The sequence below is a fragment of the Pezoporus occidentalis genome, unplaced genomic scaffold (genome assembly GCF_034315485.1).
Source record: "Pezoporus occidentalis ecotype Australia unplaced genomic scaffold, CSIRO_AGI_Poc_V1 ctg93, whole genome shotgun sequence".
In the NCBI taxonomy this organism is placed as follows: Eukaryota; Metazoa; Chordata; class Aves; order Psittaciformes; family Psittacidae; genus Pezoporus; species Pezoporus occidentalis.
The window spans coordinates 4,322,275-4,337,008 of NW_026916294.1; the positions used below are offsets into that span (position 1 = coordinate 4,322,275).

Genomic DNA, 14,734 nt, shown 5'->3' on the forward strand with positions numbered 1-14,734 from the left:
AGCAAAGTACCAGTCCTAACTTCAAATATGACCTTTGAACTAGTACAAGGCTTCCATTATTAGAATTCAAAGGTAAAAGCCTTTTACAGATGACACAGCTGATGAAATATTAATCCTTGCAAGTCTAGAAAATCCCCTCCAATAGATAAAATCATTCCTCATTCTATACTTGCCAGATCTGGGGCTCGATTAAGAGTTCTTGCAGCTTTTGATTCCCATGAACTTAAAACTACTGATGGTGTTAAATGGGATGTTTTTTGCCCTACCTTTAGCAGCAGCAGATTATTTTCTCTGCTTTAGAAAAGCCAGAAATGTTTTAAAGAACCCACCAGAAATGGAAAATAATAATAATAATGGTTCTGATCTGCATCCTGCCCTGAAGCATTCTCACATCCAGGTAAGATTAAACACTGCCTGCCAACTTCCCTTGGATTTGGCCTGTGTTTTCTAGAAGCAGCTCCTTCCTTATTTATTAATTTATAAATACACACACACACACACTCTGCTGCTTTTTGCTCAATTGCACCAGCATATTTGTTATTTGGAGTTTTCTCAGAGCGTCTCTACTATAAGATTTAAAGTAAATCTTATTCTTTCCTTGCATATTCTCATCTAAAGAAAACACGGTGCCAGAAGGGCTCAGGCACAACATGCAGACTTTATGGTAAAGTATAATATAAAAATAATATCTGCTGCAAAAGGAAGGTAAAATGAGTATCTGAACACCAAACGTGTTATGCTCCTCGAGGCCCCAAACTAGTGCAACTGTACAGCATGCTTTATTTTCCAGTCTTACTGCAGTTTCCTTTGGGATTTTAAGTATCTGCAAATCCCACTTTCAGCATCTACTTGCTGCTTTCTGCACAGACTCCAGGTTAACAATGATTATCATTTTAGACAGCACTTCTGTACTAATGCCCTTATCTTACTGTGGTGATCGTATCACCTGTTTGGTATTGTATCATATGACCTTTCTCACAGTGCTAATTAGCATCTTCTGAATCCCATCTGTGTCATCATGGACAACACAGAAATCACAAACAAGATGCTCAAGGTATCTTGAGGCAAGCAGTATGATACTCTCCTATGAAAAATATTAATTGGTCTTTATCTCAACAGAAATTTCAGCAACTTCAAGATGAGTATTTCCTAAATGAGGTTTTGTGGAAACGAACACGTCTGTGTGCTATCACGCTTTCTTTTCCGTTTCTCAACTTGTTTCATTGAGGCTAGTTAATTTGGAGGAAAAAAAGGCATCTTGGGCATAGAAAGAAATTTGGGCATTTGCTACAGTTCCACTGTCTGTGAGGAAAAGATGCTGTAAAGAGAGAAGCCAAGTTAGAGTTAAAGATGGGAAGAGAGGAAAAGAACTGAACTACAATTCGCAGAGAATGGAATTTTCTCTTTCCATTCCCACATAGAACACAGGCCCAAACCCTCTTAATTTTGTCCCTTCATATGGATCATAAAAATTATCAACACTGCGAGGCCAACCTGCCTTAAAACGCAAGAGTCATCAGGCACTCCACGAAGCTTAAGTGTCACCCTCACATACAGCAGAGCATGTTCAGTTTCATTTCCCTAGTGACTGCTCCTGATATGAAACACATCAACACTCTGAATATGTATTTTAAGTGGTACTTGTCTTTCTGTCACTAATTTGCAGCCCCTGTCGCAGTCACTCTCACATGTACTTTTGTACTTACCATTGGAAGGTCTTTGAGGATCTGGATACCGTCTCCTGGACCCATATGTGCTATGTGGTTAAAATTAGTTGGGTTAGAAATTAATTTATTTCTCATTTCTGGATCGCGTAGCATCTCCCTGGAAGAGAAAATACTTTGTTTAGATATTTGGTTCGAGGTGCGGATGGACACTTACAAAACATGTACAGCTTTGATTATCAGATACTTTTAAATGGAAATTAACTCTTTAGCCATGTTAACAGCGATAAACCCTTCCTATCAGCACTGGCATGGACAAGCTGTCAACTTGAAGAGAGGGCACAGGGCCAGAAGAATGCTGTTTGCAGGCTAATAGCCCATGCCCAGTAGTTACTGACATTCAAAGAATATACAACCGCTATGAGCTGATACAAAGCTCCGTAAGATGAGTAAAAGCAGAACTCGTTTGTGATGTATTACAAAGTGGAGATGAAAATGAAGTACAAAATATGAAAATAGAATTAAAATATACTGCAGTACCTTTCTCGGTCTGTGGTCAGAATTAAAAGCTCTTCAAAATGGCAAGGATGCATTTCAGAACTCAGAATACATAACATTTTAAAAGACCAAACCACGAACAGCTCAGAAAAGGCAAAGACAAGAACTGGAATTTCATCTCCACTGTACACAGCTGTTACTCTTCTTAGAGCCAAACAGAAAGGAAAGCTGGGAGCCAACCATCGGTGGAAGACGTTGAAAGTTAGAAAACTGAAATACTCAGTTCTTGGAGTGTAGCTTAGCACAGTAGGTGGTCATCTTTAATGAGTGACAGTAAATGGTCAGTAACATCTTCCATGAATGCTGTGAGCAGTGCAGACCTATTTTTATTGCCAGTTAGGAAAGTATTTGTGACCTGTTTAAGACTTCTATTAGAAACACAGCCTGAAGTCCTATGTCCTCTGAAGAGGTGAGTTTTCTGAGATTTACAGAATGTTTATGTAGTTAAATCTATAAATCAAAAAAGCAGATGCCTTGGAATACTGCTGAGAGTAGAATTGCCTTCAGAAAGAAAAGCAGAACCAGAGTCTGAAAGTAATTAATTCATATGCATAGTTAGCAATGTCACCTCCTTTTGCACAGTGTTTATTACAGATCTTTATATACACAGTATTATGTGCACACCTACGTACCTATACACAGTATGTGGAGACATGCATTCCAAATCACAGCTGTTTCACATAATTAATTTGAGCTAATGAATATTTATGTATCCAGTGCATATCCACATCCAAATTGGTATTAACACAAATTAAACATTGAGGATTAACACGGTAGTGAAGAGACAGAAACATTTGAAGCAACAAATGAAGTACCACATTGGCATCAGTCACCGTTCTTCAGGGCCTACAGGCATGTACAGAACACAGGTACATGTTGAATACCGACCTCCTCTGCTGCATCCTCTCCTCCTCTGGTACTCTGAATGAATAGCGGCGCTTGTTGTTGATGTTTCGGACCATTTGCTTCCTGCTGTTATCTGATGTCTCAGGAACTACCAGTTCATCACCCTCTGAAATAATATATACATGATGATCATAGAACGGTTTGGGTTGGAAGGACTTTAAATATCATCTAGTTCCAACACACTGCCATGGGCAGTGACACCTTCCACTACAGCAGGTTGTTCAAAGCCCTGTCCAACCTGGCTTGATCCAAACACAATGCAGTGGGACAATTCAAATTCATGGAATTTGAATTCAAAGACATTTTCTCCTTCTGCTCTTACTAGTGTTGGACATCACCTATTTCCCATGAAACCTGAACAAATGCTCCTTGGTTTATGGATTTTCTTGGTCATTACCTACCCTGTTTTACAGCAACAGACTTAACCCTTCCTCCCACACAAGCTGCCACAACCGTGTTCTCAAACTACCACTGACTGATTTTTTCAAACACAACAATTAGGTGGGCAGGAAAGGATCTCAGTCCTCTATCTCGAACTTTCTTTGGCAGTTCTCACTGAAAATCACTAGAACAGCCTCTTGTTCTGCCAGACGTCTGGAACTGAAGATTCTTTTTCATTCCTTCTCTCCTCCAAAGAGACTAAACCTTCTGAAATGTTTGAACAATGATGTGTTTTGGTGCAACTGTGGGAAAAAGGAAGATTTCTTCCACATGTGTGTGTCTGGCCAAGGTGTCTTTATTATAATAAGACATGAAGTGTATAGCAGTGATGATCATACAACAGGAGTGCTGCACTGAATGAATGCTGCAACTGCTCTGTCTTGTTTGTTTATACATATATATATATGGAGACTAAAGTTACGCTTAATAAGCTTGAACATCCTAACATGTACTGCTCACTGCCAAGACAGTTTTTGCATGGAGCTGAAAGCTTTTCTTTCGTTAAGATCAAGTGGAGATTTCATGAAGTGTGGGCTCTACTGGGTAAGTACCTTCAGGAACAAAACTTCACACTTACAGAGATACACCTGGAGAATACTTTTACTGTTTGGCAGCCTCTTCTGAAAGACGGTGAGAAGCGTACAGGAGCAAAGCACTAGCCTTACTTCTGATCCTAGGCTTTCCATTTTTCCCCCTCTTCTGCTCTGCTTTTAATGCCCAGTCTTTATTAGACTTGAAAATTCTTTATATGTACTTTGCCCATATTGCTCTTCTCTCCCACAGTCATTCCTTTTGTACTAATCTGCTAGCAATTTAAATAAACGCTGAAACACTGCCAACAGCACTATGTGTTTCTGGAGCTTTGTTTCCACTGTTTTCAGAATAGTTGCTAAAAAGAATTATAGCTTTTGACTGTTAAAGCACATCCCCTCTCTATCTAACAGATTAAACAGAAAATGAAGGAAATTACTCAGTATGGTTATAAAATGAGCTGTAAAAAGGAAAAAGGTCAAGAGGACACATAAGAAAAACAGAGTTCTGAAGCTAAAACTCTGGCACATAATCATATGTGGCCCTAATAATAAGTTATGAATACATAATATTATATCACTTTCTGATCCTTGGGCAAGGTTTGTTTAGTATAATACCAATTTTAATCTAGTACTGCCAAGATCGCTATTAAAGTCTTCAGTTGTGCAGGCATTTTCAGATAGTATTCTGGTAGGTGATCACAGATCTGAAGGGAGCATTTAGTCATTCTGTTTTCTATTTCTAGTCTTCACTGAATATTCAAAAGGGAAACAAGAGTTCAGAGTAGCTGCCTAGCAGACATCACTGTGGAATCTGTAAGCTTTGGCTCTCTCCAAACATAACATATGTTTGAGAGATCACTTTCTATAATACACAGACCCAGGCCAAAGGAAAATGCTCTAAGCAGAAATTCACATGATAAAAATTGGCTTGTCTTTACTTACCTGCCATTTTGTTTTTGAAATAAATTAATCTAACTGTCTCCAGGCCTAAAAGGTTTAGTGATCCTTCTGTATTCAAGGGTCGTACCTGAAACAAGGAAAAACCAGCCCTTGTAATAGTAATAACTCACATATATATAGTGCATCTTACTCTGAAAGCTCCAAGGTACCATTATAAACCCTGTTAAAGGAGCACTGTTACAAAGCCAGCAAGAGGGCAGGACAGTGTAACTGGCCAGAGCAAAGCCTGCTCCACAGAACTGCAGGCTGAAGGGAACAGGGTCTCCTATCTCCAGTGACACGTGCCTGCTCTCTAGATTAGCAATTTTGAGTCATTAAAGCCATGCAACAGAGTTAAAAACAGTTTTAGATTTTAAACTTCTGTTTGGAGATCAAGTACAGAAGGAGCTGCCTAATATCCTAAAGACATGGGCTTAACACCATTCCTCTCTAAATTCTGTCTACTTCTTATAGTAGTTCAATTTTGTCTACTAGATGCACAAAGCAATAAGCTGCACTTTTATTTTGTGTTAGTAGCATATCAGTTTCTTTGCAACTTGAGAGAGGTAAATACAGATTGCTAAAGCCTATTGGTATTTGTGATTTCTAACTTAAAATTGAAAGAAGCACTCCACTGAATCTGCAAATTGTGTTAGAAACAAACTCATCATAATAAACGGCCGGTTTTCAGTCTCCTAGATGTAGCAATTCCTGTTTGTAGAAAGTAGCTTCATTTATTAAATGGGCAGTCTTGAGACAAATATTAATCAATATACTAAATCATACTATGATCTGGGGGGGGAAGAAAAACCACTCTAACTGCTTAACTCAACATCTGAAGATCAGAAGGAGTAGAGGAAATCTGTAAAAGGCCATATTCTTCTCTCCTGAAGATGGTAAATAGCTGAGCACCTCGATCTTGGCATTATTTATCCTTACAGCATTGTTGTAATATCCTGGTCTGCATCTGACATGTGGGAAATTGATATGCAGAGAGACTGAATGACTTACACAAGATCACAAGGGCAATTTCTTGTGGTTCTGTGTCACTGGAATGCCAGTCAAGGAATTAAGTTGACAAAAATACAAAGTTCAAGTCAGTCCAAACTATGGGGAAAACAACATCTTTCTTTTGACTTTCCAAACACAGCTGAGCAAACACCTCCCAAATACCAAGAAGTGTCAGCTTTCAAAAACTTCTGTCTTTTGATAAGCGATCCAAACCTGACATCATCCTGGGTTTTAATATTTGTTCTGGTTGAAGCAAAGTGTTCTAACTTTGTCCACAATGTTCTCAAGAACCAGAACGCAGCTTTCTGAAGGCAGGTTTAATTATGATAACATCCGCCATCTTCTGGCAATAACATATATGCAATCAGGCCCAATGGAGTCATACGCAATTAATACCAGAAACCTGATCCCTACAGTAAGTCTTTACATGCTTTACATGCTCCAGATTGATCATCCACCTAAGAAAGCAAAACCACATGCAACACACATTTGGCATCTTACATTTTGACCAAAAAGCCCTAGTTTCCTTGCAATAGCTTTTCTAGTTCAATTGTGTTTTGATAAGCAGTTATAATGATAGCTTCAATGTGCTTAAAAATCCTGGTATGACTGCAGCAAAGCAAGATTGAGTCTAGATATGTTCTTTAACTGATACCGAAACAGCAAGTTACCTTTTTGAGAGGAATAGTCTGAATCCACTCCATGGAGTTCACATCGAAGATATCAATTGCATTTTCACTGTACACAGAGAGGTATGGTGCATTGTAACCTGAGAGAGGATGATCAGGTATAGTGTGATGTGCTTTTAGACAGGGCTCAAAATATACAATTGCTTATGGTTTAATCATATTTATGGAAAACAACCCGACACCCCACAACGCAACAACAGTATTTGCAAAATATGTTTTAACTCAAAATTGCCAAGAAATTTATCCTGAAGACAATCCAGCACTACCAAAAAACTTAAAACCTCCATGGCTTTTCTTTTAACTTTGCAGAACCAAACTACTTTTTGAACTACAAGGGATTACAGTTTACTCTGCCAAACACTGATGTGGTTTCAAAGGGTTTTTTTGTTCTTCTAAAACCCCTATTTTTAAGAGCTCATATTTTGTAAATTATCTGGTAGGAAAATACACTCTCATTAGTTAATAACTGTCATTTGAACGAACTGAGCTCTTAGTTTTTGGACCAGGTACTAAATGAACATCAGCTGGATCTAAGCACTGTGACACAGTCATAAAAATCTTTATGCTTCCTTTTAGCTTTAATTCTCTTATTTTCTGGATTGTAAAGAGAATTCTCGTGCTGCTGATCTGGCACATTTCCCCAGGATTAAATTCGTTCCACTGGGACCACTTCTAAGGCAGAATTCAGTATTTCCATGTCAGCAACAAGACTGCCATGGCCTGCCAAGACTAGCAAGATCATCCAATTTGTGCTTCAATGTAACAGGTTTTGCTACAAAATATACCTCCATTCTGAACTGCACTAACATCAAATCACTTCATTTAAGGCAATCAAAAATCTTTCACAAATATCAATGACCAATACAGAAGAACTACACATGAAAGTGCCTGATTTTCAACTGATCACAAAATGTTTCAATGCATCCATTCTCTGAGTCCTGTATAATTATTACACTCTTGCTGGAAACCCAGAAGTGAGGTAGAGCCTGTGGAAGTTGCTCATTCCACATTCAGAAGGGGCTTCACTCAAGCAAGGTGAAACATTCCTCTCAGCTTCAGAGTGACTGTACTGCTCTCACAGGTACAACGGTAGACCGTGCTAAAAATCAACCTAAGACTGGGCTCGTGCACAAATACTTTGAGGACAAATGTGGCTAATCTTTATCTGCATTCAGAAAGACATCAAAAAGATGACAGGCATTGCAGGGTTTTTCCTCCCTGCAACTGACAAAGCCCCAGCTTTCAAAAAATGTGCAATAAATGTTTTACAGTTCTTGCTGGAAACATAAATCTTGAAAAATTATAGTATTTCCCTTAAGGTTACGAAATACATTATCTATGCTGCCTGCCATACATTGTATTTTAGAAGGGAAGAGGGAAACAGACGGGGAATTTAAAAATCTTTTTTTTTTTTAAAGAGCAAAGAGAGGAGATGAATGAGAAGTGTCCATGAAACTGCCAAGGAAGAGAGAATGACAGAATAAGGAAAGAAAAGTTAAAAAAACCCAAACCCATTAAATAGGAAACAAGCACCATTAAAGAAAGGCAAGTCAAACTACCAGATCCTGACAACTGGGCATCACGGAAGGTTGAATCACAATGCTGAGCCAAAGTACAGCTGAATTTTAAGACTTTAAATAACAACAGTCCTATCTGTATCAGCAGTAGTGAATGCATAGTTCCCATTAGCCTCTGTAGGACCTGAGGCCATGTGTTTACAAAGCGGACATCAGATTTAGAAATCCTGATTCCTCTTCATGTTCCAGCAGTACAAGTCAGTGACAGCTTTGTCAAGCCTAGCATAAGTGACATCAGGTAAAACCCTCTGACTAGACTAAACATGCTGACAGATGCTGAGACCATTCATTTACCTGCCAGGTAATTATCCTTGCGTTTCACTTCCTGTGGATATTAATAAAAGCAGTGATCACTTCAATGAATAACAGCAAATACAGGGACACACAGAGCAACTTACAGCAAGAAGATGGAGTTGCAGGCCACATCAACTCTTGTTGTCTGGATCTTCGGCCCTGGCAGTCAACGTAAACCCCTACGCTGCTAAAACACAGCAGGTACTCTTTATTTGAGATTTCGACTGCACAGATGGCATCAGTTGGCTGCTGCGAGATAAATGAGAGTGTGTGGTCATCGGGATGGAGCAGACTGTATGGACTGCCTTCTCCGTGAAGGGGGTATTTTAGGAAGCCGGACTGGTAGCCCACACAAAGACGATCGCTGAAGACTGACATCCACTGGACATTGCCCTGGACTTGGATCTCCTTGATCTTTTTGTGGCGTGTCTTGCTCTGATTTAGTTCATAACAGAGGACCTGCCTTTTCATAGCTACACACAGGCAGGTAAGAGCTCCGTGGCGCACATGTCCAGAAACTATTGACTGACAGCCTTTTGTCTCTGCCAGCTTATAGAACTCAGTCTCCCTTCCATCCAGGGCAGCCATAGGGAAAAGGCGCACGTGACGGTTCCGTCCTGAGATCACTGCAATGAGCTGTTCACTTGGGATAAGCTCAATCTGATGAACCTTCTTATTGTCACCAACACGGATGATCTCTGAAAAAGAAACCCCAAAACAAACCCCCCAAATCCAAGTAAATAATATTGAAGTGTGAATTGTTCATAACATACATATTTGTTAAGATATATTACCAAGGAAAGCCAAGAAATCCCCTTTATTGCTTCCCTGCAATACTAAAAAGTACAGAATCAAAACGTGTAGTTTAATAATACCAGATGTGGCAATGCTGGACAGACCTTTGGCTCTGCCCCATCAGAAGAAGAGAGAAGATTCAATGCAGTAACAACTGCTGTATCATTTTATACATTTTATAAACCAGTTTATAGCCACAAACTACTCAATAAAGGAAAACTCTCAAAGAACCAAAATGTACAGTTAAACATCTTGCTTGTTGAATTAGCTTGGGCATCTGTAATTACATCTCTCTACAATACTGAACTGAATAAAGTTTTCATTTCCAATACCACAGTGGAGGTTACAGGAAGGACCAAGTCAGGCTCCTTAGTGAGGTGCACAGCAGGATAAGGGGAGACAAGAGTCACAAATTGAAATGAGGGAGGTTCCTACTGCATAATATGAAGGAAATGCTTCACTGTGAGGATAATTTGCAACAGGCAGCCCAGGGAGATTATGGAACCTCTGTCCTTGGGGATTTTCAAGACCCAACTGGACAAACTCCTGAGCAACCTGCTCTGAATTCAGTATTGAGCCTGCTTCAAACAAGGGAATAAAACCTTCAATTGCATTCCAGATGCTTGATCTTTCTCATCTGAAAGGATACCCAAACCAGAGAGTGCACACACACCACCCTTCATGATTATCAGCTCTCACATGGGCTTGTCCAGCCAATAATGTAGTAAATTAAGAAAAATGAAGGACATTGATAGAGAAAAAAAGGATTACAAAGTCACTTTGTGATTATTTAAATTAGGGAACTTATTACCAGTTCCTCATCTCTTACCGTCTTTGGTGACATGCACAACAAACAACCCTTCTTCATTCCCCAGAGCTATTCGTTCATGGTCTGTGATATTCAGGGAATAAAAAAAAAAAAAAAAGAAAGAAAAAGTTATTTTTCAAAACTTGTTCAGCAATAGTCAAAATTCCTATTAACAGAGATGTTTTTAATACCTTGAAATAAACAAATATAAAGCTAAACCCAACACATTTATATACCAAACACTGGTAACCTCCCAGTCTTTCAATTTCCTGTTAAAAGAAGTAACAGCAAGAAATATCATTTTTAACAAACCATTCAGAGCATTTAAGTGTAATACTGACTTTGAAATAACTACAGGATATTCTAATTACTTAAATAACTAGAGTTTAAGATATTTTATGCTGTGGCATTTAAAATTACTAAATTCATGCTTTGATTTTGTGTTTTTATGTATTCTCCCTGGTCCCACAAGCACATTTTGTAAAGTCAGTGATTTATATCCATTCTATAGTACTAGTTTTGCCCAGTTCTGGAATTATGTATATAGACTAACAGAAGAGTAATGTCCAATTCTCAAAATTATTCATAATTATGAATAAGTGCGAATAGGGGGAAATATTCGTAAAGATCTGACAAAAGTACTGAACAGTGAACTGCATTTCCCCCAAACCCATATGCATTTCCATATGGGATAAAACCACCATGTATTACTCTATTCGGTATATAATGCTATTTAACACGAGGGTTTCTTGCATAAACCCCCCCATGCTTTTAGCATACCTATTTTTCTTATTCATTTCATACCTATGATCGCTGCTGACTGGGTTGTTTTGATGAGGGGTAAGGTGCTGTCATAAGCTTCTTTGGGAACATAGACTGAACGGTCTTTGAGTTTATTCTTCTTCAAGATCCTATGCAATTCATTCAGCACTCCTACCCACTTGCTTTTCTCATTCTCACCGTCTGCTAGAATCAGGATTGAACACTTATTACTGGATGCAGAGAGCTGGGAAGCTGTAACCTGGAAAATGTTAAAATACACATTTTAAGTCATAAGCAAAAGAAGTAAATAAATTCATGATCATTTTTACAAGGGTATCAAATGCCTGTAAGCACCCTTGTAAGTAGCTGTCTGAACCAAGAATGAGAAAATGTAGCCTTCGTTAATAGAATATACTCAATCAAGAACCCACAGCAGAAAAATCTGCAGATGTAACTCAGCAAAGGTACTGAAATGTCTGCCCTAAATAAGGTAGTCAGTTGTTTCTCAAAGCAATTTATAATGAAAAGCATTTCTTACAAAGTATTCTTTAAGACCAACAGTTTTCATTAATAATTTAATGCAGCACGAATGGTCTTTATGGAAGAATGGTCTACAATCCTTTTCATTTATTTGGTACAGCTACTATAGATAAAAACGAAAGCCTCTTTTGCAGGTTTATCTTCACTCAGCAGGCAGAGTAATGGACAGCTTGAAAGCTGGAAAAACAAGAATGAAATACAATGGTGCAGTAAAGAAATGATAGAGGAATTGATAAGGACACCGAAAGTACTTCATTGAGGTCAAAGCTTCATTAGAATACCTAGTAAATGTAATATTAGAAAAAGCCAATGATGGCAAAAACCTGATATTAGACATAAGTCTTGATGAGCATTTTACACTAGATTTCTATACTGACTACCTGACGAATGGCAGTTTTCGAGATCCAATGGATATATACAAAGAAAATACATAAAACAAAGACTTCAGAATTTCATTTACAAATGAAATTGTAAAGCAGGAGGCAACTCTAGGAAATGAACATGCAGAAGGTCATGAAGAACAAGAAGAATTCCAAATGACTAACAGGAGGGTGAGAAAAGGATGTCTTACTGTGAAGGTCAAAAAAAAAAAATAGAACCCAGGTAAAGGGGAGATGAGAGCTTGTCTAAATGTGCCAGTGCTATTTTTAGCACAAAAATGATATTATGTACAGACCCTTATGTATTGCTGCTGCTGCCATGGATACCACCCAGCCAGAACTTGTGAAGAAAATAAAACACTAGTGAGCTGTCAGTGGATGCACACTCTAACATGACACTGTGAAGCCCTGTACTGCTGGGTTACTAGGTTCAAGACGTAATACTTACCCTAAAGATACAGGGGATATCTTTTCTGTTTGCGTGGATGACATCTGAGGCCAAGACAGAACTCACTGAGAATTCTTCATCCCTTATGGAGACCACAAACACAATTGGAAAAGAGTTAAAGAATAAAATCTGTGTGTTTGGTTTTCACTTTTATTTCCATAGTGCCAGTAGCTTTGTTTTGGGAAGGACACATCAACACAGTCCTGAGATCTAGTTTTAAAAATCATCCTTTCTTCTCTATCTGCAGATCAAACTCACAAATGCAATGTTGCATAATTAATTCCTGGTAAATGCTGATGGAGATGAATCTATTCAGAGAATCTGGGGTTTCTCTCTTTAAATTAAAACTCTTAAAAAAGCAATAAATAGTGAAACTTATTGGACCAAGAGCCCCTCTCCAAGCTTCATAAAAACACAAACTCACTCGAAGCTATAACCTACAGCTGCTTGACACTCCCTGGATAAACCCATCTAGTTCAGAGATGAGCTTTGCTTAGTTGTTATGTTAAAAGTTAAGTATTTCAGTAATACTGAAGAGGGAACAAACTATTTAGCCCTTCTGAACCAAAACTTGTATTAGTTTTACACTATAACAAAATTCCATGTGTCTTCCAAAACTCTATTCAACCCCAAAAGAATGTATTTTTCTTCTTTGTTCATTGCAGATCTTCTACACAGCTGAACAGATGCATTTTGGCACATGATGTGGTAATGGAAGTTTAAATTGCCACATACGAACATACAAGTTCAGGCTAGCTGCTAATAATGCCTTTTTCTGGAAAATCAGAGGCTCTCAACATGGATCACAGTGTTTCATAAAAGCCTGGAAGCTTGCTTACTGATTTCATAAAAAGAAAAAACAGGAAAAAACCCTCCCAGTGCCTCTGAAAAGCTCACACTGAGCACCAAAGTGCTTACCTCATGTCTATGACCTGACTCACTACCACGCTGGGCTGGGCTGCTTTTCCTTCTGCTACATCGTAGAGGAAGAGTTTAAAATCACAGATCACTGCCAGCGCTCTTTGCCAGCCTTTCTTTACTCCAGCTGGTTTTGGTACCTTTAACAAAACAAATTCCCATCAACTCTCTGTAAGCTTGCATGCAATCAAAGATCAGACAATACAAAAATCAATTCTCTTTTCTAGGCTGACAAGCTTTTATTCAGCGATAATGTTAAGCAACATAACCTGTAGCAGAGGTGCAGTCAGCACCAAACACAGCCACACAGACACCACAAAATATGACTTTAAAAATCCATAGCACTACAGATTCTTTGTTCTTATTCACAAGCTGATTCAAAGATGAATTAACCAATATAGAGAAAGAATCACAGAATCATAGAATCATCGAAGAGTTAGGGTTGGAAAGGACCTTAATATCGTCTACTTCCAACCCCCCTGCCGTAGGCAGGGACACCTCACACTAAACCTTGCCACCCAAGGCTCCATCCAAAGAAACCCATCTCTAGTTGGTCAACAGGAATATGGCCCAAAGTACGTTTAATAATTTGATAGTGTTTACACACAAGTATTCACACCAATGACTCTAGACAGTACCAGCAGCAACAGAAAGACCCAAAAACTCACAGGGCCTCATAGATGGTCTGGTCTCTAGAGATGGACTGAACAAGACCAACTCAAAGCACAATGGCCAACAGAGGATGCTAAGTCTTGCTTTGTCAAAATTTAGGCCTTAGTTTCCAAACTGTTAAATTATAACTGAATCCATTTCCACCCTAATGCTCCAATAAAGAGTTTAATTGCAGGTCTGGAAAACAACAAATTTAATGTAAGTGCCCCAAATGTAGCTACCTGATACTTACTCGGACATGTCCTTCATAAGCTGTTCCTATGCCCTTCTGTGGATCTATTCCCAAAGGTCCTTTAGTCTGGTCGGGAGGGATTGGACATACTGCAGGAGCCTTGTCTGCACAGGTCACGTGGCAAGAGAATCCACATACTTGTGAAGAGGAGGAGAAACAAAGAGATTTAATGGTTCTTTCTTGTGCAATTCAAAAGCTATGATAATGATGATATTTATAAAGGAAAGGTCTCTTTTTTTGCCCAACAACTGAATGGTTTCACTGAACTTTGCTAAGCCGAGACAGAAATGGAAGTTTGTGCACAGCAGCAGTTCATGCTTTCATCTACTCTAAATTCTGATTTTCTGATTTTCAGAGGTACATGGACAGAGTCTGGTTTCACCCAGGTAAAAAAGAGCCTATTCAGAAGTTCATCATGAGATAATCTCTATGATTTCCTCACGGCTCAACTTTGCTAGCAAGCAAAAAGATGGAAGCTCCTCAAAATGATAGGTATCATTCTCTTTACATACAATCCCAGTATAAATTAGTCCTGGCAAGAAGCAAAACTGGTACTGAAAGGGAAAG

At 38.7% G+C, this 14,734-nt stretch overlaps 1 protein-coding gene across 9 annotated transcripts in view; it reads right to left on the reverse strand.

The window, feature by feature from the left end:
• CDC42BPA (CDC42 binding protein kinase alpha) overlaps positions 1-14,734 on the reverse strand; it is a 180,000-nt gene that overhangs the window by 16,161 nt on the left and 149,105 nt on the right. For all 9 annotated transcript variants that reach the window (XM_062605756.1, XM_062605752.1, XM_062605753.1 and 6 more), the window contains 10 exons: positions 14,168-14,304; positions 13,264-13,403; positions 12,346-12,427; positions 11,020-11,236; positions 10,237-10,299; positions 8,717-9,310; positions 6,724-6,821; positions 5,045-5,129; positions 3,111-3,234; positions 1,707-1,824 (listed from right to left, as the gene is read on the reverse strand). In XM_062605756.1, coding sequence (XP_062461740.1) covers positions 1,707-1,824; positions 3,111-3,234; positions 5,045-5,129; positions 6,724-6,821; positions 8,717-9,310; positions 10,237-10,299; positions 11,020-11,236; positions 12,346-12,427; positions 13,264-13,403; positions 14,168-14,304 — 1,658 coding nt within the window. The remainder of the gene's footprint in view (positions 1-1,706; positions 1,825-3,110; positions 3,235-5,044; positions 5,130-6,723; positions 6,822-8,716; positions 9,311-10,236; positions 10,300-11,019; positions 11,237-12,345; positions 12,428-13,263; positions 13,404-14,167; positions 14,305-14,734) is intronic.